This window comes from Populus trichocarpa, chromosome 14, assembly GCF_000002775.5.
Source record: "Populus trichocarpa isolate Nisqually-1 chromosome 14, P.trichocarpa_v4.1, whole genome shotgun sequence".
Lineage (NCBI taxonomy): Eukaryota > Viridiplantae > Streptophyta > Magnoliopsida > Malpighiales > Salicaceae > Populus > Populus trichocarpa.
In genome coordinates, this window is record NC_037298.2 from 3,814,860 (window position 1) to 3,838,749 (window position 23,890).

Here is a 23,890-nt window from a genome sequence, read left to right on the forward strand (position 1 = left end):
CTTTTTTTCTTTTTGTTTTTCTCTGCACTGTGCTAAGTGCTAAATGACAAGACTAGAAACAGCGGCTTTTCTCGGTTCTCGGTGGAAACGGTAAAAAGGAATCGCAAGTGGCCCTAATAAGATCTTCACATAAGTCACCATTTGTATCTCTACGGTTAGAATTAATAAGTTTTATACAGTATTTTACGAGACATGCACAAATTCTCAGAGTAACTTGGTTGTAGATACGAACAGGTGTTCAGATGGCGGTCTACATGAACAATATCTTCTTCTTTCTCTCCATAAAATGAGAAAATGGAAGACAAATAGACTATCCAACTTCCTCGCAAGATATATCATGTCCATAACAGTTTCAATTATTCGAAAGGATCTCCATATTTTACATTTTCGTTACTCAAATTTAGTCTTAAGGTGTCTTGGAAGATAGATCCAATTGTCAAGGAGACTAAAGATTGTCCTTCTTTTCTATGTCTTCTTGTTTGCCGTTTGGGGAGAAGGGGCAGTAGCATAGCAGATTGAGTAACTAAAGAGGGATTGGGAGTCTGTCCTTCTACCTGGGTAATGAAACCACCACCACCACCACCCCAGCTATATGTAAAGCTGCTTATCAGCAACTGCCCTGATTTGAGGTCGTCTTAGTGGAAATCCATCCTTCTGAATAAAGAGAGAGACTGGGAAAACATTGCTGCTAGTATTGCTAGTAGTAAAAGGAGAAGGAAAAGAAAAGAAAGGCTTGGCATAATACTACTGCGAGTATCATAATGGTTAGGCCTGGCTCCATTCGGTGAATTGACATGGGAACTTAATGTTGGGTGCTTTCTGTTGTTGGGTATTAGTTGTTTTTTAATTTTTTTAAAAAAATATATTAAAATAATATTTATTTTTATTTTTAAAAAATTATTTTTAATTTTAGTACATAAAAAATTAAAATAATATAAAATAAAAATAATTTAAAATAAAAAAATAAAATAAAATTCAATTTTTTAAACATTTTTAAAATACAAAAATAAATGGACTATTAAATTTTTAGTTGAATTAAATGATACATTGAGATGATAAAATTTATTTTAATAGATCAAATATTTAGATCTCGTTTGTTTTTGCGTTGTAAAAGTGTTTTTTGATAAAATTTGATTTTTATTTTATTTTTTTCTTTATTTAATATTAATTATTTTTTTGTGTTTTTTGATCGTTTTGATGTATTGATATTAAAAATAATTTTTTTAAAATAAAATAAAAAATATTATTTTAATACATTTCCAAACAAAACACACTTTAAAAAATAACCATTAGCACCATAGTTTTGAAACCCGACCCGGTGGTCGACCCGGTTTAATGATCGGGTCACGGGTCAGATGAGTTCACCTAAAAAAAACCAATACAACACCTATAGAAAACATATAACTAGTTACAATGCAACACTTATATAAATCAAATTTAAATTTTAAACCAACAATATAAATTGAATTCATTATTCAAAACATAAACCAAATATAAATTCTAAAATATTTAAAATAAAACATCCAAAAACATAAATTTTAAATCAAAAACACATTCACTTTTGTTGAATGAACACATTAAGTTCTTTTGTGTCCATAGAAGCAAAATTTGAATCAAATGTCAATGGAATTGAGTCAATCTCGTCAACACCTAATAAATCATCAGCATGCTCCTTTGAAACTTCATCGTCACAATCATCTTCAATCTTATTAATATTTATGACATTGTTAAACAATACTTTATTTTAAATAATATTTATCACTAAATAATCAATCATTAATTGCCATCATCTAAAATATCTTGTATGGTTATTGTTGTTAGAGTTTGGTGAAAACTCTCTGCTTCTTCAGTTGTCAAAATTAACGGGTCATATTCTACTACCCAATTTTCAATGTCATAAGTTGTCTCAAAATTAATTGGATCATAATTTCGTCATTTCCAATAATTTCTATATATTAAAAGAGAAGGTAAACATAATATAAGTATTAATAATGCTTCTAAATAAATAAGATAAAATAATATTTAAAGAATTAGAGAAAAAAAAATACTTTTATTTCAATCTTAGATTGCAGTGGATGTAAACAAGGTATTAAGCCTTTGGTGCTCCAATCTATTTCTCTTCTTGGAGTGAATATGTTCAAACATACTCCAATTTCTCTTGCATCCTGAAGAATTACAAGTTTGACTTAACACTCGTACAATCAAATGTTGTAGATTTGGAGCATTGGTTCCATATATCATCCATCATTCATCTATATACAAAAATAATAAGTAAGACCATGTCAAATAATATTTTTAAATATAAAAATTATATACCTGGAGGCATAAGGGTGCGATTATTTATTGCTGACGCTCGACCAAAGTCATGTTCAGCATTCCTAAACAACTTCATCTCACTTGTAATCTTACTTTGCAATGGTAGATTTCTATGTGCATATTTCTCAAGAACATCTAGAAGTCCAGAAATGGTGCTCATATGTTTATCCATTATATTTGCATCATATTGAAATTGAGGATTCAACCAAAATGCCGCTGCATAAAGATTTCTATATAGTTGTCCATCTCATCGATTATTGATAATATCTATGAAAGGTTTCACTCTAGCCTTTATCTTTTGAAATCTCCTCAACATTTCTTCTTTTGCATGATGAATAGCATCATACAAATATCTCATCGAAGGTCTATCATCACCATCAACTATTCGTAGAACTCGAACTAAAGGTTCACTCATTCACACAGTTATTGCACATTCTTCCAAAAACAGAGAGTCTAGCACACTCTCAACAAACTTTTTTCCTTTGTTATGTTTAGCATAAGCAGATGAGACCCATTCCCTAGATGTCACCATAGCTCTCAACTCATCTTTATGAGCTAAAATGTTTTGCAATGCAATGAAATTGGTAGCAAAACAAGTAGGAGCTGGACGAAGTATTTTTTTCCTCAAATGAACTTCCTCATCAAATACATTGGATAACAATGATTATAAATGTACTTTGTGATACCAGAAGCATGCTCAACAACAGAACAAACTGACTGCAATTTACCAAAGTCCTGGAGTATGAGGTTGATGCAATGAGCAACACAAAGAGACCAAAATATTGAAGGGAATTCTTCCATCAATAACTTGCCAGCAACAACATAATTTACAGCATTATCAGTCGCGCACATGCACAATGTTTTCTACCCCAACATACAAAACAACCTCTCTAAACAACTGATGCAACAATCTAGCAGTCTTTGAGACATTTGATACATCCATAGTTTTCAAAAAAAAACTATTCCTTTAGGACAATATACTAAGAAGTTAATTAAAGTCCTCTTCTGATATGTCCATCCATCAGCCATTAATGTGCAACCAGTCTTCTTCCAAATCTTTCGATAACTCTCAACATAAATCTTCACTTCATCAACCGTTTTTGCCAAATAATAACCACGAATAGCATGCAAGTTTGGTCCTTTATAACCAAGACCTATGGCAGTTACATCATCTATGGCATGCTGATAATACACAAAGTTAACAACATTAAATGACACATAGACATCAATCATCCACTTCGCTAAAGGAAGATCATATCGTTCAACTGCTTCCTTTCTTTTCCAGCAATTCTGAAGAGACTTTTGAGCACCAAGAGTTGTTCTCGGCATGAAATATGTCCCTAATGTTGCAGATTTCTTGTGCTTTCCATAACTTGTAGTCGATTGTTTTACAGTGCTGGTGCTTTGAATCTTTTTCTTTTTTGCAACCTTCGATGGTAACATATGTTTTTTAGTATTGACATCCTCATCATCATCATGTTCTAATTGCCTAATCATCATCTTTTCATGCTCAATTTGTTGTGCATTAGATGGATTGAAATCTGCTTGCATTTCTCTAACTCTTTTTTTTTTTGTTTCAACATTTCCTTTAAGATTCAAGAGCATTTGATGTCGAACATCAGGAGGATATTTGCGACATTGTTCAACTTCTCCTTTAGCTCCAGCTAAATGTTGCTTAAATCGATTAATGTCACCACCCGCAAATACTTTAGCACAATATAAACATATTAATTTAGTTTTTTTACATCCAACACTAAGTTCATGAGCTTCTCTACAATGATCCCATGTCAAATCTGTTCTTCCTCTACTACCACTTGATATGAAAATTGAAGGTTGAGATGATTGGGTCGTTGAAGGATCACTACTTGTAGTACTACCATCATGTGAAGACATTTTAAGGACCTGACATAAGTTATAAACACAGAACCATAACGAATCTGACAAAATAGAAAGTTGCATCTGACTACAATAAATAGATATACTATGATAGAAGAAACATATCCAGCAATTAGAACTACAAGATAATTTATTCTAAAGATTTGGGAAAATAGGCTTCTTACTCTACCTGTTTCTACCAAAAAATCAAAGCAATTTATTCTTATCATACAAGAAAAAGACATTATGTGACATTTTGTGCCAGATATATTTCCATAGGCATTGAATTTGGAAGCCAAGCATGGGCAACTGGGCAAAAATCAATAATTACAGGTGCTTAATGTTCAGGCCACTAGACAATTAAGGACACATCAAGGAAGAACTATAAACATATTTAAAGAAATGCAGAAACAGAGAAATATCATAAAAAAAATTTAAACAGTTCTTATTGTTGCAAAGTGCATAAGTTGCCAGTAATAAGTAACCTAATTTCATAAACCAATGTTACAGTTATGCATTTTGCTTGTTAAGATTGCTCCAATCGCTCCATGTGGGGTATCCATTTCTCAATCTAACCATAGAAAAGGAAGGCAAAAGGGTGCATCAGGCTTCACACATTCATTCAATGTTTCATATGGTTGAGATCAAGATAAATATGGTTCCAAAACAAAACAAGACAAGTATAGTTCAGGGACATCATCCCATGCACAATGTCTTACACAATCCATTACTTCTTCATGATATTCATTACGAGCTTCTTTCAGGCGTCTTAATTTCTCACAACAAGCACGTTCTCTTATTTGTTTGCCAGTTTCTTCATTACTTCCTAATCCATTTTCTACACGTCTTCATTGCTTCAATAAACTATGAAGCAGTATTGAGGAGTTGATATTTGATATAGTTTCTAATATACAGCTTAACTAATATGCAGCTTACGAAGAAATAACTGAAATAAATCAAGAAAAATAAGGCAGAGGCTTTATTAAGTTGCAGAAAAGAAAAGAACAGAGAAACATACATGTGGGTGTGAGAATAGGAAAGAATCGATGCCAGATCAAGAAATGCGAATGAATCGATGTCAGATCAAGAACTGCAAGTTCAAAAAAGATAAAGAATAAAGAAAAGAGAGAGTGAAAGAAGGAGATTCGTGAAGAGAAACAAGAGTCTAATCTTATTCGCAGATTTGAAACAGTGATCAAGAGTCTTCTACTCCTTTGCTTTTCACGATTGAAATTGCTTTTTCTTTAATTAGGTTTTCTCTCTGTCTGCAATTCTGCATTGTTCATCGTTTTGGCCTTTTAAAAGGCCAAAACGACGTCATTTCACGTCTATGTATATATATAAAAAAAGAGGCCGGTCTTAGCCGGGTTTACCCGGGTCGACTGGGTTCCGAGTCGACCGAGGTTTTACTTAGACCTGGACCGGTTCCAGGCCCAGGTCGACCGGATCCCGGGTCGACCCGCCAGGCTGATCCGGGTTTCAAAACTATGATTAGCACACTCAAATAAAAAAAATCTTGACTTGATAATTTACGAATTAACCTGGAATTTCAATAATTCAAATAGTAATATTTCTTTAAAGTAAATAGTAAATATTAATGATAATTGAACGAGGAGATAATAATACCATACTAAGCAGCTACTATATTTTGGATCAAATTAAGCTCCCATGACAAGGTGGATTACCTATCTGGCCTCTTTTTTTCCAATCAAAATTACCCAGCTATTTACCATGTAAGTTTGCACCTGCCATGCAGGCAAGCAGCTTGCATGATATGAAACATCATGAACATGGAGGTGGTCTTCCATTAAAATTCCTCAGTGACAGGTTATTTAAGGGTGCTTCATGAACATGGAATAGCAGTAACTGGGTTCTTCAATTTAGAAAGGATGCTAACAGGACTCCAGCTGAAACCATGAATGATCTACCGGTTTGAATTTTGTATCAACAGGACTACACGTAATTTTGTATGCTTTTCACAGCTGCAATAATGATTTTAGGTGATGCGTTTATGTTCCATGTCAATAATTCGTATATCTTGATGCAGCGAAAGCAACATGGAAAACTGAGCAGCCATTAATAGGCTGACTTGAGTCCATGTTACTTGTGGTTCAGTATAGAGACCGGTTTGGAAAACACAAAACCAAGCGCATCTGGCAATCAGTCATCTTGTCTAGTTCTTGATCATGTAGAAGCTCCCTTGCTAGATGCTAATAATTAGCAAATCGGACAGTAAATTCTGGGCTTATAGAAAAGAAAGGCACGCACGCACGTAAGTTCTGGACACAATGAGCTTTTTTATGCTAGACCAGTCAATAAAGTTTCCCCGAATCAAGACATAGCACTTGCAATTATACGATTCCAAGAAATAATCACAAGGTGTTGATGCTGATTAACCAGCCGAGGTTCGTTGTTAATTACGTGCTCCGAGGAGCATGAATTACAAGGCAATGCAAAAGGGTGATAGAGGAATGGGCCCGAGAGAGGGAGAGAGGGAGAGAGTTAGGTCGAAGGAGATGACAGACGAAATTAAAATGTGAAAGAGATAGGTGTACCGCAAGACGCAGACAAGGAGGGAAGAGAGGAATTGGCATCTAAAATGGTACGAATATGAAACAGCAAAGCAATGCATGCAGCAGCTGTTTCATTGAAAATGGTAGGACAGCTATCTGACTCCAGCAGCCCTTGCCCCCAGAAAATTATAATCCATCAGCTAGCATAGGCTCAGCCTCAGGTACTAGTATCATCTCCACAGGGTACTATTCAGATTCGCCTTTATTCCGTGAAAACTAATGACTCGTTTATTGTCATGTTCTTGCCCAGTTCAGCTCTTGTGTCTGACGCTCTCGATGTATATGATCATGTTCTCGCCGAGTTTAGCTTGTGTCTTACGTTCTTGATGTACATGTCTTCCACCAGTTACCCAGATAAACCATGGAGTAAAAGGGATCGATACAAATTAATTCAATATAGTATATTAAAATAATTTTAAAATATTAATTTAAAATAAAAAATTTTAAAATTAAAATTTTAAAACACAACCTTAAATTTCTACTTGGAAACAACATCCATCCATTTTTAAAATATATATATATATATATACACTCTTTGATGATTTTGAAATTAAATGGGGATTGCAATTACTTTTGTTTTGTTTTTATACAAGGCTGTCGTCATTTATTTTTTCAAGGAGATGAAGGTTTATACAAATACTTAACTTATTTAAATACAAAGACCGAAGCATATCCTCCAATCTCAATGGACCTTCATCCCTGAAATTATATATATATATATATATATATGATTTATTATATTTACATTCTTTTCAATGTATATCTAAAAATAATTTTTATAGTTTTTTTAATATTATTTTGATTGATTCTTTCAATATATATAAATATTTTATGTTTTTAACAAGTTGGGAATTTATCTTAAAAAAGTCAATCAAACAAACTTTTATTTGAAAATGACAATGAGAATTGGGAAATATATTTTTATTGTAAGAATATCTATTATTTTTACTTTTAGTTGAACTATATCTATTATTTATAACATAAAATAATTATCTAAAAAAACTTGCTCATGGGTGATGTTAAATTATAATTTTTTTTTATTAATGTAGGTATTCAAGCTAGTCTGCGTATACTTTGATTAATTTTACAAACCCTGAAATTAACAACTATATAAACTTTTCAGTGATTAATATATTAGTAACTATAAAGACTTAAATTTAAAATCACAGTAAAAAATCCCATGATTCGAAGCTTTTACTCATTATCATCATCTATCTTTACCTTTTGAAGGTGGGTGTTCATTATATTAACAACAAACAATTAGGTTGGTGATCCATTGTAAAAAAATTAATGGAAAAGCCTAACAAATCAAGAAATTAAAACTCCCATCTTAACCTCACCAACCGTTGACCCTTCACACATAACAACCCCACTGAACCCAATACTATCACAACGTTTCTTAAAATCAAACGGTTAACGTTAGTCACCCAAATCACCATCATCGTGATTTTACTCTCTACCCAAATCTCAAAACATATATATTTTTTTTTTCCCCTCCTCCCTCCCACTGTTTTACTTTCCTTTCTCCTATATCACATTAAAAAAATAATAATCATTTTCTCTTAAAGAACAAAATAAAAGGCCCTAATTTTGATACAATTTTTTTGATTTTCACAAATTAAATTTCTACTTCGCACTGAAATAAATTAGCAATCATGAGTGCTGGAGATCTTCTTAATATCCACTCAATAGAGCTCAAATTTACATCTAAGTTCCTTTCTTGCTTTCTATCTCTCCTTTTCTTTTTCCTGTTTGCTTTCCGAGAAAATGGAAACAAAAGAAAATATCTAAATTTATTGATTTTGTGTCGAAATTACGCGAGAGCGGCTCTAACTAGGAGCCAAATTGTTTGTTGTTGGGATTTGTGAATTTCAAATCCATAGCTGGTAATGCATTTTGGCTTCTAATGTTATATGTGATGATAGCGACTCGTGTAAATTATGGTTGTTTTCGTTAAGTGGATGGTTTTTCGTTTCATTTTGTTTTGCTTTAATGACGCATTGTAGACATGTATGTTTGGGCATATAATGGTTTTATGAGCTTTCTACTTGTTCTTGATTGGATTGTGTTAGTTACAATGCAAGGCCAAAAGGAGTCACCGCCAGATATGCAATGCAGGGACAAGTTCCTGCTTCAGAGTGTTGTTGCACCTGATGGTACAACTACCAAAGACATAACTTCTGATATGGTGGGGTGGCTTCTTTGTATCTTCCTTTGCTTATTCCTGTTTAAAGATTGACGGTTATGTTTTCTCAATATAGAATTATTGTTTATTCCTGTTTACAGATTGACAGTTATGTTTGCTCAATATAGAATTAAAGATGGGAGTGATTGGTTTTGCATTTTAGTAAGGAGGATGGTAGGGTTGTGGAGGATTTCAAATTGACGGTTTTATACATCCCTTGCAAATCTTCCCTCTCCTGTTGCAGAAGAATCTGATGAAGGATCTTCTCCTTCTAGGCCTTCTGTGTTTGAGAACGGTAATCAGGATACTTCATTGCTTGATGCTGTAAGTGTTCCATCTTGTTTCTGTTTTGAGATCTTCTTTCCTCCTTTTTGCTTTTATTGTACGCATATATGCTTATTGGAGTCCAGGTAGCTATGGTATTTTTCATTTATTTGGGATCGTTTTTCAGGTATCAAGATCTTTAGAGGAGCCTAAAGAAAAATCTTCTGAGGTAAACTATCTTTTTGCCCTGTTTTCCTTAAAATTCTGTGACTTCGATCGTGAAAATTTACTTAAATCTGACGTTCCTAATTTACTCAATGACAAATATGTTGTTTTCGAAATGAGTTCTTGAACTTCATTACATGAAATCTGAAATACACAGGTCCATAATGATTCTATAAACTATAGCCATTGACATAAGATGTTCAGCTCAAGTGTTATTTCTTGCGAAAAACTGATGACAGCTTTAATTTTGTGTTTGTTGTTCTGTTTGTATTTTGAAATTCCTCTGATGAAATTTAGAATATGCAAGTATATTGGGAATGCTCCGGTATACTGGATATTTAGGAATTTAATGTGTTACTGCAATTTAAATAGAAGGATATGTTGGGACTGTGAAGCTATGTGCCTTTTCATTCTTTTGGTTTTTGTTCTTGGCGGGAAAAGCATTGCTCTGAGGGCGATTTACAGAGTACATGTGTGGCATTTGAAATATCCAGCCATGTACCTGTAGGATTAATCACCAATTAGAGCTTTCCATAAATAAACATTTTAAAGCTAAATGCTGCCTATTTACTCTTGAAAGTATTTTGCTTTATGGAACACCTTTGTTTTTGCAATTTTGGGTCAATTTTCTGACCATGTTTGTATATCAGACATGGTCTGTGATTTAAAGGTTGACTGAGGAGAAAACTCCTGCCATGCCTGCAGCAAAATCACAAGCTTCGGCATGAACTGGTATGAATTGAATGTTAATGTCATTGTTTTAGTCTAGATAATTGGTTTATGAAAGTTTGGCAAAGTGCGGTTTTCCTTTTCCTATATCTTATGTTGGTTTGATTCTTCTCTCATGTGAAATATTTTTATCTTCTGTCGATGAGATACCGTATGGTGAAAGTAGGAAGGATAGTTGTGTTGTTGAATCCTCTTTTGCCTACATTAATTCCTTCTAGTGATGCATTCTCAAGTTTCTTGTCAGTGAAACGCATTAGTTATTTAATGGTGTTTTGTCACTGTCAGTGCTCACCGATCTTGCTATTGTGTGCTTTTTCCTGCAACAGGAACTGATGAGAAAACAGATCAGCAAAAAACATGCTGGTGGTGTCTCTTTATTGGTTGTTTTTCTGGTTTGGTTTGTTTGGCATCTTGGTTGGCTATATCTTCAAGTGAATATCCAAGTGACTGAGATTATAGTTTGAGTTGACAGTGTGCAGCCTTCCCAGAGGTTTTGAAACTTTTTAGGACTTCCTCACGTAATTTGTAAAATTATAGTCAGATGCATTGTTGGCACTTTTGATTATTGATTGTCAGATGTTTGAGCAAGAGCTAGGTCGGTTTGGATGGTAGTTAGACTGGCTAATAGCCTGTTAAACTTAGGATCTCTTGTGAATGGATTGATTTGTAATCTAGTGACTGCCATTTCTCTTGCTATGAATGGATTCATTTCTCGTACTGAAGCTGAACCTACTAATTACTGCTCACTAGTCTTCTTCCTAAACCCCAAAATGTACAATTTTTTGCTTTCCATCTCTGATTCTTTGCCTGTATATCTGTGGTTTTTTCAACGTGCCCATGCAATTTATATCAATCCCTTGGTAGAATTCTGAATGCTTCAAAAGCTGTGGGTTTTCATAAATCATTGAGACTAATCCTGAGACTTGAAAGAAATGCTCTGCCAGGCAATGTGAGATTATGGAATTGCTGCAGCCTGGAAAATAACAGATTGAGCTATATTGGACGCTAGTTATTGAATGGTAAACTTTCAGCGTATGCAATCTTTAGTTTTAGTAATAGAGTAAGGGTACATGTTGCTTTATCAAATGAAAACCGATAGACCGTTTCCACTAAGGCACTAACCCCAAGCATAAAAGTAAGACAATCACTCATAAAGATGGGAAAGGGGGGCAAAAAACTATAGGCTAATACATGGAAACATAAGCTCCCCGATTTTGCAAATAATTCATATAGATCTTCATATGAATAAGACTAGAGTTGCTCAAGATGGGATCATAATATATGTGCGAACCCTGTCATGGTGATGGATCGATCAATCATTCTTAAACATCGTCTCTGTCTTTCTTGTTGCTGGGTTTGCGATGGGTTTCTTCCATCTGTTTGGCCATGGAAAGGCTAAATTCAGCAAGTTTTTTTATGTTAGGCACGTTGTAGTTCTGGGCTATGTAGATCCCAGACAGTGTCCCGAACATGAACGAGAAGGAGCTCCTTATGAAACCCATTTGGCTCCCAAAAACTCTTAGTGTGCAGCTAGCTATGTAGAGTATGAGAAAGAGGCTTGGCTTGATCTGAGAGATGTGAATCAGGAATTTGACAGTCTTGAGAAATCAAAGATGGGTGTGCAGGGGATTCATAAAGCCGTGATGTCGTAGTTCCCAAGACTCAAAACTACATGGTGACTCCTCCTCCAAGGGTCAACGCTCAACCCTTCTTGGCCAAGCAACAATTTTTTTCAAAGGATAGCGACAATTTAAAAGATAGAAGACAACATAGCGTTACTCTGACTTTGTTTTTTTAAAAAAATTCTCAAATTATCTTGTTTAAAATAGATTATGTAAAATAGCGTTACTTTGACTTTGTTTTTAAAACTAATTACCCTTAGTGTTTGCTGAACTAGAAATGAAAAAATAAATTTTTATTAATATTTTTGTATCGTTTCAATATCTTAATATCATACATAAATTTTAAAAAAATTAAGCAGTACTGAAGCAGGAACTAATTCAGTAGTTTGGAGAAGGCAAGGTTGTTTGGCAGAGGATTTATATAACTTGTGGGCGGTCCTGACGTATTTCTCAAAACATGAACAAGGAAAGAGTGACTCCTCCTCCAAGGGTCTACTGGACAATTTTTTTTTTTAATTTTTTTCTTTAAATTGTAACTAAGAAAAAGGGTTTGAATATTTATTTTTCAGTCCTGAGGTCTTGGTGAAATTATATGTTAGTCCTCGACTTTTAAAAAGTTACTATTGAATATTAAAAAAACTTAATAATTATATCTTTTCTTTTATATTTTTTCTAATATTTAAAATACAAGACAAATAGTCTATTTATAAGAAAAGAAAATGAGAACATTAATGGACACTAGAAAACCCAAGTGTCATGAAAAATCAAGCGACTAAACTCAAGGGTAATGAAGTCTAAGCGATTTTAATGAGCTTTCAATATATATAATTATAGATTTTATAACACTTTCTTTTGAATAACTATGTACTAAAAATATGTCTCATTAAAACCTTGCAGAGAAAAAACTCAATAGAAAGAAAAACCTAAGCGAAGGAAAAAGAGTATAACATTCTTGTGTGATTTCTGAATACTTCAGAATTCAATAAAAGGTTTTATATAGATACTTCAAGTTCACATTAATGTGTCCCTTATCAAAATGAGATAACTCCGGGTTATTCCAAGTAATTTATTGTCGTGCCTCAGGCAGTAACTTTTCTTTCCCTAATGATGGGAAAATATTCTCATCAAAATGATAGTGTTCAAAACGTGCCTTAAAAACATCATTGGTTAAAGGTTCAAGGAATCTAATAATAGATGGAGAATCAAAACCAACATAAATTTATATTCTACATTGTGGATCCATTTTAGTTCTTTGTATGGGGCACTATTGGCGCATATACGGCACAACCAAAAGCTTGTAAATGAAATATATTTGGTGGTATACCAAAAACAAGTTGCAAATGAGAATATCTATGGTAAACACTTGGTCTAATTCCAACCAATAATGCAACATGTAATATAGCATGTCCACAAATAGATGTAGGCAATTTTTATTTCAAAAGTAATGGCCTAGCAATTAATTGAAGGCGCTTATAAATGATTCTGCTGGACCATTTTGATTATGTACATGAGCAATATAATGTTTAACATCAAATCCAATAGAAGTGTAAAAATTATCAAATGCTTGAGTGTGCAAAGATTATCAAACTCACCAGCATTGTCCAATCAAATTTTCTTGATTGGATAATCAGGAAATTGCGTCTGTGGTCTGATAATATGTATTATTAATCTAGCAAATACAACATTTCAACTAGAAAGTTAACAAACATGTGACCATTTACTTGATGCATCAATTAATACTATAAAATATCTAAAAGGTCTGCATGGTAGATCAATAGGTCCACATATATCTCCTTGAATTCTTTCGAGAAAAGATGGTGATTCTATAACAACCTTTGATTGAGATGGTTTGGTAATTAATTTACCTTGAGAACATGAGCGCATGAATTTTCATTCGGTAAAAGAATCTTTAGATTCTTTAAAGGATACCCATGTGAATTATCAATAATTCATCGCATCATTATTGATCCTAGATGTTCAAGTCGATCATGCCAAAACATAAATATTTTTTGGTCGGAACACTTCTGGTGTTTCATAACATTTATTTCAATAGATTTCATGATTGTGTAATAAATTATAGAAGAGAAAACAGATAATTTTTCAAGTACAATCTTCTAGCCTGAAATACATGAAAAAAAAATATAAAGATATTATTTTTTGTCTTCATCTATTGTTTCAATATGATAACTATTAGCACGTATATCTTTAAAACTGAGTAAATTTCTTTGGAACTCGGGTGAATATAATGCATATTTGATGCATGGTTTTGTGCTATTTGGTAACAAAATATTAGCTTTACTAGAGCCTTTAATCATGTCTGTTAGACCTGATATTATAGTGACATTAGCTTTAGTTAATGTCAAATATTCAAAGTATTTTTTTTCTTGAAAATTGTATGCGTTATTGCACTGTCTGCCAGACATTATTCTCCATCATGAAAAGCCTTGCCTCCTTTCATGATATAATTAAAGTTTATTATTTAACTAAAATGAAACTGACATTATTTATTGAAAATACAATAAGATAAATATCCTAATACAAATAAAAATATTAATCATCCCCAAGGATTTCACCGCTAAATATGTTATATGTTTTATCTAGTGTTTTTAAACCTGGTTCGATGGCCGACCCGACCCAAGGCCCGAGTCACGGGTTTTGACCGGGTCACCCGCGTCAACCCTATTTTTTTATAAATTAAAACGATATTATTTTGGTAAAAAATAAAAAAAAATAGTCAACGGGTTACAACCGGGTTTTTGATCGGGTCGGCTGGGTTTTTAACTACCCCTATTTTTTCATAAAATCAGCCTGGTTCCAGTCCCGAGTCAGCTGGGTCCCGGACCGACCTGCCGGGTTGAGTTTTAAAACTATGATTTTATCAAGGTTTTCAAAGAAATCAGATATTTATTTTCCAATTCCCGAGGTCTTGGTAAAAATTATATGTTAGTCCTTGAGGTTGGGTTTAATAACTCCACTTATCATAATATTTTTATACTTTCCATTTTGTTTCTTTTTATAAAATCTTTTATCAGTTACATCCTCAATCCAACTATTATATTTCAAGATGATGGTGCAGGAAGATTTTCATATGATGTGATTCGTAATCTACATGCCAAGATCTGAAAGTAGAACGGCAATTAAAAAAAATAAAGTAACTATATATTTAATTAAAAACCATAGTGAATCAAATTAACACAGTACATCATCAATCCATTTATAAGCAACACTGACCTCCAAACAACAATACAGGATTCTAACAAGTAACACAACATAAATCTTCATTAGCGTTCTAATTATTCTTTCAATTACTAGCAAGTGGCATGTCCGAGGTTGTTGCCTGTTCAGTTCCTGGGCTTGCAGCCCTGCGTGCTTGACGAGGACAAGTCCGTTTCCGGTGAGCTTCAGGATTTTCCCAACGTTGTGCTCCTCTCGTAACGAAGGCTCCAAACACAGTTCCCATAAAGAAGGCAAAAACAGGCCTCATCTCCCTTGTTGTTTGTTTATAAACTCTACTCTAGATATTGTGTAAAAGCAAGAGCAAGACTAGATATGGTGTTGGGAACTAGGCGATTGAGCTGGTGGGATTTATAAAGGTTGTTGACTTTAGAAGACAACTTGATGCCCAAGTTGTCTTTGCAAATGATTTCACTAAATAAACCCAGCCTCTACTCCAAGGGTCAACCCCGCTGTCTTGCCGTGTTAAATATTTTATTCTAGATGGCGGCATCCATACTTGGTGGATAAGGTGAAAATTTAACTGGGTCAGTTAGCATTTGTGGTCTAAACCAGCCCCTAACAATCAATGAATTTGCTCTCATTAATGGGACTTCCTCGGAAATAAAATGAAGAATGAATCAATAAAGGAAACGAAAATAAACCTTTTTTTATGTTGTCCTTAAATCGTATCTTTGATATGTGTAAATGATCATGCTTTAGGTGATGTTAAACTTGTTATGTTCTTAAACTATCATCCATTCATATGGGAATTTATTTATTTTTCTCAGATTCTTTTTTGAAGAACTGAATGAATTGGATTAAAAATGTAGATATCATATGCTAGTGAGAGAGTGTATGAGAGATAGGGACAATGATGGTTGATACTTTTTATTAAAAAATATGTTTTTGTCTTAATTGTATTCTTGTATTGTCAAATAACTGGTAGATAGTGTTGATGCAAAAGAAATTATCGTTCTTTGTTTAATTGAGAAAAGATGTATTTCTTCAATGATTTTTCAATTTCAGTTTTTTTTTTTTTGTTCTTACCTTTTGATTTATATTGAGATATCCCATAAACTTTGGAGATGAAATTAAAATTTACACATCGCGGAACAAAAATAAAGATTGTAGGTCTAATCGAAACAAATCAAAAGTTTTAGATGAAACTGAAAAAATACATGAACCTGGAGATTAAAATCTACCCTAAATTGGCTGACGACCATGAAGGTGGGACAAATCAGAAGATAGGGACCCTGTTTTCTTTAGCTGTTCTGAGGTGAAAGGAGTTTGGTGCCAGCTATATATATTCTGTTTGGCAAGAGAGAGATAAGAAAGCGCGTGAGAACGTTGCTTCGGATTTCTCTACTTTGCCAAGGCAAATTATCCAATCTGTTCAGTACAGATTACGTAAGACAACGCTGCTGAGAAATGCTATGAACAGTAATCCCAGATATGATTTGTTACATAATCACTGGGATTTTGCTGATAATTTTCTCGGTCAGAGTCTGTAAAATGGACTTAGTCTTCTGTCGTGTATGCTTCAATTTCCCAGGATAGTATCCTGTTTTTAAGCCCTTGTAGGAGGGCGAGCACCTACCTAGTGTTTTTTTTAGTAATAAAATTCTCGATAATCAAGACTGGGACCTTGAGATACCTGGAATGTTAATTTCTGCTTGGACAGAACAAAGAGGACGAATGTAAACACCAAATAGAATGCAAAATGATAAGCAAGAAGTTATCTCGGCCACACAATTACTGCACATGGCGATGGGCCAAAGATTTTGCTACTTTGAGTCATGCCATTCACATAATTGAATAAAAATCCAGCTTCAAGTACACAGCATTCATGGCTTAACATTGGCCACTGCTCCTGTAGTGGCTGCCTGTTATTCTCAGTATTTACTTGTCTATGCATTTGTATTTCTCTATATAAAGCTTCTTTTGGAGCACTGAAAGTTCCATAACGTGTGTGTTGCATGAAAGAAATGGCCTTCAAGGGTTCTAAGGCAGCAGCTATTTTTGTTCTGCTCAATGTCATTTTTTTCACTTGTGTCTCATCTCATAACGTACCGGCCTGTCCTCCAAAAGCTCCCCCATCCCCAAAGAAGCCAGCCAAATGCCCTAAAGATACCCTCAAATTTGGTGTTTGTGGCAACTGGTTAGGGTTGGTTCACGAGGCTCTTGGGACCCCTCCAAGCGAGGAATGCTGTACCCTTATCAAGGGTCTTGCTGATCTTGAAGCCGCATTGTGTTTATGCACAGCTATTAAGGCCAATGTCTTGGGAGTTGTCAAGCTCAAAGTTCCCGTTGCAGTTAGCTTGCTCCTAAGTGCTTGTGGAAAGAAAGTTCCTGAAGGCTTTAAATGCGCATAGAACTCCTTTGTTCCTGTTCATTGATGTTTGTTTTACGTTTGAAACTTGTTTGCTCTTGTAAAACTCGCTTTCCTATAAGAAGCGAAGCTGAATACCTTTCAATAAAATGTGTTTTGAGTGTCTTCCTTTTGCTTTGCATCTGTTCTAAAGAGTTGAGACAAATAATGGCAAAATGCAAAAACATGTCGAAGCTGGATTACAGCTTAAGAGCTGCAAAGCATTTTGGTTAATTCATTCACTTTAAACGTGTAAAGGTGCGCAGGAGAATCAGTAGAATCCTCATCATCTACCCTGTTTTATAATAATAATTTTTATTTTTATTTTTATTTTTAAAAAAAAGCTAATAACATGCTGTAAAACCTTTCAGCAAAGCGTCGCAAAAGAAACATACGGCCCCCAGCACCAAGGTGTTTAAATGTTGTAGAACATGTCCATAGGAGGCATCATAGTCCGTTGAATCAGCAAAGGAGCACTCCTTTTCCAGTGCAGCAGGTAAGGTTTGAAGCTTTGACTCAATTGTGCAAACGGATTTTTGTAGCAGGGCTTTCTCTAATCGAAAGCATGTTTCTGAAATGATAATTGTGTATGATAATGTACAATTTGAGATGTTTTTAAGTTTGGGGCTTAAAGAATGATTACAGTATGATAATGTCCAATTGCAGTCTCAACGATGACGAAGAACCCATAAAGCACCAAAATGCACATTTCAATGACAGAACTTGATTACAAAAGTCAGTGTCTTTTTGTGGCTGGTGCAATTCCAGAGAGAAGCATTCAACGAAAGGTTCCATTTCTGGCCTTGACAAAACGTCAGTGTCTTTTCTTTCTTCTTTCTTCTTTTTTTTTTTTTATCTCTGTGTGATCTCCACCTCACACTTCCCCACCCAAAATCCAATCCGTAAAACCGAAGCGCTGGCCACCAAGCAACCCCAAACTTCAGCACTTCTGGTCCCATTTGCTTCAACGCTGCAATCCTCACCTTTGCTCCTTTGAAAAGGTTCCTCGTCCAATCCATTTATCAAATCACCAAGCTTCTCTGAAATAATAGCAACCCCATTTTCCTCCATAAAAGGTCATGCTTCTGTAACCATGCAATTGGGAAGAATGCGTTTTAGTTCTACACTCACCAGACAAACCAATACAAGAGCGCACGTAAAAGACGATTAGCTGATACTTAGATGACTGTACAAAGAAGGAGATAGTTTTATAGAAAAGAAAGAATGGAAAAAATGATAAATAAAGTAACAAATTAAGGAAATTTTCCTTTGGGTCAGGGATCCATTTTTGGATTTGGTATGAATAAATGAAGCAATTATGAGGACAGGCTGAGTTTTTTTTGGTACACTTCAACCTTGCCGCTGGTAACATGGCATCACAAGGCAACTGAAACGCGGTTCGAACCAAGTTGGGTCTACATGATTTGTTAGCATTTAAATTCACACTTGATAACCGAGTTCAAGTCTGCAGCTGGTGTGGCTAGCCAGTAGTTCAAGCATGCAGACTCTAGCCCAGCTGGAACATTGATAGCCGCGCAGTTGAGAGAGGGGGTTAGTACTTAGTTCAGGCAGTAAGGGTTTTTACTTTTTTGATGTTTTGCATATGCATTGATGAACATAGAGACGCGTTTTCCATCAGGCACAGTATGGTTTCGAGTCACGCCAATACAAAATCCTTTATTAGTTAAAAAAGTTAATTGCAAAGCCAGCGATGATACAACCGAGTCAGATACTAGCAACTCGGGTACATAAGGACATGATTCAATAACTTCACTGATTCCACTGTCTGCAAAGCGACCAAAACCTGCGTTAGACTCGGCAAGTGTGGGTGAAAGTATGAAGAATTATTTTACTTAAAAATTTTAAGTTGAGATGGTTAGTAGTCTGGTATCAAAATTTTATTAACTAATTCAATTTGAATTTTATCATTCTCATTCTATTTAATAAAAATTAAATATAATATAATATAAATCTATACAAATTTCTAACCTAAAAAATTTTTATTTAAAAAAATATATTAAAAAATCATATAAATTATATTCTAAAATTTTACATAACAACTCAAAGACGGTTTTTTCTTTTTAGAAAAAGCATCATTTGGAGAGTAAACAAGATGGGTTTGGGAGAGTTAGAGGGCCAAGTGAGGCGTTCAGCAGGGAGGAGACTTCTAGTATTTTCACTGGGTCGAGGGATGCTATGAAGTCAGAAAAATAAGAGTCGGAGGAAGTAATATATATGAGCACCCGGTGATGATCGAACGATGTCTGGCTTCTTTCGGTGACATGTAGCTACAGGGATACAGACTTGTAATATTTATGGCATTATCGATGGCATATCTACTATTTTCAGACTTTGTTTTCAACGGTAAAAGAGTTAGACCAACTCTCACGCACCACGATTAAACACTTACTCCATTATAAAGAAAGCAAAGAAAGATTTAATTGATTCTATCCATAGCACATGTATAACTAATTGAGCAAATGCAATGCTGCAATCAGTTCACACAACCTTCAACGCAGTAATGGGATAGAGGCCTCTCCATTGAAGGAAATGGAAAAGGATTGCAGGTGGCTTCAGGAAGTGCAGTAGCCTCGCAGGATTGATAAAGGGACATCTATTATTGGAAGCCAGTAGGGATCTGAGGCTGGAGCAGGGTCGATAACTATACATGCCACGAACTGCTTATGAAAACAAAGAAGACAATGATAAAATAGAGGAAACGAGCAAGAGAGTTCTTGAAGCCAGAGACTCAAGAAATTGTAAAATATGATGAACAACAGAAGCAGGGAACTGAAGATGTTATCATAGAGGGTGCATAGCCTGCCTTGACCACGGTTCTGTATTTTTTCACATATGAAACACACACTTACATACCTTGAAGTTATATTCATGATGTGTTTCATACTTTAGATGTCATCAAGTTTGAGGCTTCGAAAGAATGATAACACGATGATGCCCAATTCGAGTCTCACTGATGCGACCAAGGTGGCGAAGAACCTGTAAAAGACCAGAATGCATGGGTAACATTTCACCAAGTAAACGAACTTAACAGGTATGAATCTACTGAACAGTGTTTACCATTTTATGCTGTCAAAATAACAGCATAACAAGTTTCCAAGAATTTTAAGTTTTGGATCTATTTCCCTAATGCCAAGTAAACCGTGTATCAAAGTTCATGCCATGTATCTGACAAATTTATAGTTAATATAGAAAAGGAACTGCAGTTACTTTTATTTGACTTTCTTAAGCATGCAACTAGTCATTGTATTCCATGATTTGATTATTGGTAGAAAATTTATCTAGCAAAAGGTGAAAAAGAAAAGAGGAATAACTTACAGTCAAAATCGCTTTTCCTGTATTGTCAAGCTTCAAGCTAGGTCCTTTCATGTCAGTTTCAAGAAAAAAGTGTTTTCCCTTTATTGATTCTGTCATCGCAATATCCCTTAGTTCCTGTTGTCAAGGAGACACTAAAATCAACTGCATGTAACAGTCAGTTTGCCTATGAATACAAAACAATGCTAAATGCCAACTATTTGAAATAAATCACAGACACATCGTGTAATTTTGACTCCGCATATTTTTTTACTAAGCACCTCCTAGTTTAGGAAAACCTTATCGTGCAACAACTCAGGAGGTAACTGCTATTCAAAGAACTATTTAACCTTCGAAGGGGAACATAGATAAAGAAATTTTAGGTTATACTACCCAGCAGTAAAGTTCACTTACCAATGCTTTTTCCCAGAGATTCTCTGCCAGCTTCACAGCGGAAAGTTGAAAAAAATCAGAATAGTTGCAAAATTAAGCATGTACTAATGGAAGTCAGATAAAAGTACTGAATTGAGACCTTCTTCTTTGGGGCTGTAATAAGCTGAGAATTTGAATCAGCATATGCTGCCATGTCATTAATAGCTGCATTGACCTTATCTAGGGTGAGCCTTCCTCTCATGTATCTGCAATCAGCAATAGCACTGGAGTTGGTCGGGAGCTTTATAATATGAATGCTAGACGGGACTCTTCATTCCCAACATTTCCCCGCTAATCTATGTTATGAAACCTCATATACTAGCCTCGGTTTCAGTATCTGTGCAAAAGTACTCAGACCAAGATTGTGCCACGCCTCAAACTCAGTTGAGACATAAGTGTAAACACTAGTCCTATACTAGCAGAAATACACTACTACTGTTTTGTGTGAAATTTGATGTCATTGGAAAGCTAGAGCCATGTCAAAAGACTCAAAACAGAGACCTTGCTCGGAGTGACATATCAAGGAATGGCACTGAGTGGCATGTAAGTAGTCTATGATGGAATATGGATTCTTCAAAGAAAAACCATATAATTAGAAAGAAAAGAAAGATTAACTTACGAAGATAGGGAATCCAGCTCAGCAGCAGTTATATACCACAATGGTGGAGAGCTACGACCCTTCTTCTCCTGAAATTTAACAAAATCTTGATCAGTGATTTAAATAGTTCCCTCGCACTCAAGCTACAGCAAACATTTATGAAAATTATAGCAACTGAACATTTGCAAACTATTTTCCCCTTATTTCAGTTATTCATTATCCATCTAGTTTTTCCAGGTTCATTAAATTCAAAATGAGAATGAAAGTGAATTTATTGGTCTGAGCCATACAAAACGTCAACAATCCGTATCCCCATAGATTTACGGATTGAAATTAAAACGTAAATTTTCCATTACAATCACATACCTTGTGTGTTGCTACAGGCTCCTCAGGTTTCAACGGACCAAAACCAGGAAGTTGATTAGATGCTTCTGGCAGAATGCTGACAATACATAATAAAATAAGCACATTTGCAGCTCAAAATCTTAGACTCGCAGACTTGTAATATACGCATAAAAACACCAGTACCTTCTATTATTAATTTCCGAATTCGAGAAGGTTGTTCTTTCTGGCACATGTACAGACATACTTTGCAATTTTTTCTGCTGCCTTAGTGATGCTTCAATTAGTTTCTGAATCCATAAAACAAAACAAAACAAAAACAATTACAACCACAAAATATAAATGCGCATGCTTAATTAACATAACTAAAACAGCTCCCCCTCTATTTTATAACCCTAGAGACAATAAAATTCTGTTTTGTTCAAGTTTTTTTCTTCGAGATAATGTTGTGTTCCACTTAAATAAACCACAATGATTGTATTGAGCCTAATTAATTATTATTTTTTATTCATTCTTTAATCCGTATATGACTTCCAGCAAAATCAATTTCAAAAAATCAAAAAACATATTATTTCTTTTTCTTTTTCATAATTCAACTTAACCTAAATGATTAACCCTAATTAGATGAAACTCGATTTCGGTTATTCAATTTTACAATCAACAAAACAAATCTCTGACTGAAAAAACAAAGACAGGGAATTCAGAGCAAAGGCGGAGTACTTTAGCTTTAGGGATCGCCAAGGTCTCCTCACGCAAGCGGTCTTTGATAGCTTGCACTTGCAGCTCCATCGCCTTCAATGCTGCGTCCACCGCCTTCAAATCGGTGACGCTGCTCGCTGGATACACTGCACGAACAAAAAATTTCAGTTCCGTGTATGAGAAAATGAAACACAAAATGTCACAGGAGAATTTTATATCGAGTTCGGTGACTCACTGTTTCGGGCAATAACGAGTTCTTGTAACTCAGCGATTCGAGTATTGAATGAAGAAATCAGTGAATCGAGTGATGAACCAGCTTGCTTCACATCCATTTCTCTCTACAGGATTAGGTTTTCTTTCAATGATTTTGCAGTTTCTCTCTCTAGTATTTGGATTTGTATTTCTAGGATTTCATAAAAATGATTTTGGTGGGAACTGGATGTTTTGTTTTCAAAAATTTTGCTATAAACGCAGTCAAGGGTGCCGTTTTGTAAAAATTAGTTATGTTTTTTTTTCCTTATAAATATGGGGTTTCTTGGTAAACATATTGAAAAGTAAACCAAAATCAAATTAAAATTTCCGACTCAGTCAAATAGTATTGAATTAATGAAAACTTTTCTTATTGGACCAAATGTTTGGGCGGAGGAAGTTAGAATTATCATTATACTTGAGAAATATTAATAAATATTTGAAAATTTGTGGAGGGAGCAAGTAATCATTTTCGAGGGACAAATATAAAAATAAACTTAAGGTTTGAGGACTATATTTGATTTTGGAAATGGATAAGCTTGAGCTTTGTTGATATGCGGACTGATCTAGTATAAAACTTGAATGTTAGACTTTGATGGAAATGGATTCTATCCAAGAAAAATTACAAACTCATAGTTTTTTTTTAAAAAAAAAGAAAAACAATTAAAAAAATCAAATAATTACCCAAGTCGTTTGTTTTTCATACAGTCTGAAAAAATATATTATCTAAATTAGTTACAATAATTTAAATAAATCTAATTTTTTCAACAGAAATCATCCTAGACATATGCAAGACCCTTAAGACTATATGAATTGAACTTACAATATAAACATCAAAACAACATTTTGGTCATCAACCTCACGAGCTAAGCAAATGTTTGTTCA

At 34.4% G+C, this 23,890-nt stretch overlaps 4 protein-coding genes and 1 long non-coding RNA gene across 8 annotated transcripts; 2 read left to right on the forward strand and 3 right to left on the reverse strand.

Moving 5' to 3' along the window:
- Positions 1-2,731: 2,731 nt before the first annotated feature.
- On the reverse strand, positions 2,732-3,867 carry LOC18105178 (uncharacterized). The gene is made up of 3 exons (XM_024585194.2): positions 3,298-3,867; positions 3,003-3,180; positions 2,732-2,871 (listed from the first exon to the last, which is right to left on the reverse strand). The coding sequence occupies exons 1-3, from the start codon at positions 3,865-3,867 to the stop codon at positions 2,732-2,734; spliced, it is 888 nt and encodes a 295-aa protein (XP_024440962.2).
- A 4,397-nt stretch (positions 3,868-8,264) lies between these two features.
- On the forward strand, positions 8,265-10,889 carry LOC18105179 (uncharacterized). Of its 3 annotated transcripts, XR_002977656.2 has the most exons (6): positions 8,265-8,650; positions 8,837-8,952; positions 9,051-9,273; positions 9,401-9,442; positions 10,089-10,170; positions 10,494-10,889. It is a non-coding gene; the product is annotated as an uncharacterized LOC18105179 (long non-coding RNA). The 3 variants fall into 3 exon arrangements; XR_002977654.2 differs by having other exon boundaries at positions 8,269-8,952; XR_002977653.2 differs by having other exon boundaries at positions 8,275-9,273.
- A 287-nt stretch (positions 10,890-11,176) lies between these two features.
- Positions 11,177-11,855, reverse strand: LOC112324053 (uncharacterized). The gene has a single exon (XM_024584685.2). The coding sequence runs from the start codon at positions 11,667-11,669 to the stop codon at positions 11,490-11,492; it is 180 nt and encodes a 59-aa protein (XP_024440453.1). The 5' UTR covers positions 11,670-11,855; the 3' UTR covers positions 11,177-11,489.
- Positions 11,856-16,817: 4,962 nt separating this feature from the next.
- On the forward strand, positions 16,818-17,507 carry LOC18105181 (putative lipid-binding protein At4g00165). The gene has a single exon (XM_006375219.3). The coding sequence runs from the start codon at positions 16,982-16,984 to the stop codon at positions 17,375-17,377; it is 396 nt and encodes a 131-aa protein (XP_006375281.2). The 5' UTR covers positions 16,818-16,981; the 3' UTR covers positions 17,378-17,507.
- A 2,261-nt stretch (positions 17,508-19,768) lies between these two features.
- On the reverse strand, positions 19,769-23,229 carry LOC18105183 (spindle and kinetochore-associated protein 1 homolog). 2 transcript variants are annotated; one of them, XM_024584956.2, is made up of 10 exons: positions 22,992-23,229; positions 22,778-22,902; positions 22,244-22,347; positions 22,082-22,157; positions 21,737-21,804; positions 21,218-21,323; positions 21,100-21,129; positions 20,710-20,823; positions 20,248-20,370; positions 19,769-20,051 (listed from the first exon to the last, which is right to left on the reverse strand). In XM_024584956.2, exons 1-9 carry the CDS (start codon positions 23,086-23,088, stop codon positions 20,290-20,292), a joined length of 801 nt encoding a protein of 266 aa, XP_024440724.1. In that variant the 5' UTR covers positions 23,089-23,229; the 3' UTR covers positions 19,769-20,051; positions 20,248-20,289. The 2 variants fall into 2 exon arrangements, with proteins under 2 accessions (XP_024440724.1, XP_024440722.1); XM_024584954.2 differs by having other exon boundaries at positions 19,769-20,370.
- Between the last annotated feature and the right edge of the window lie 661 nt (positions 23,230-23,890).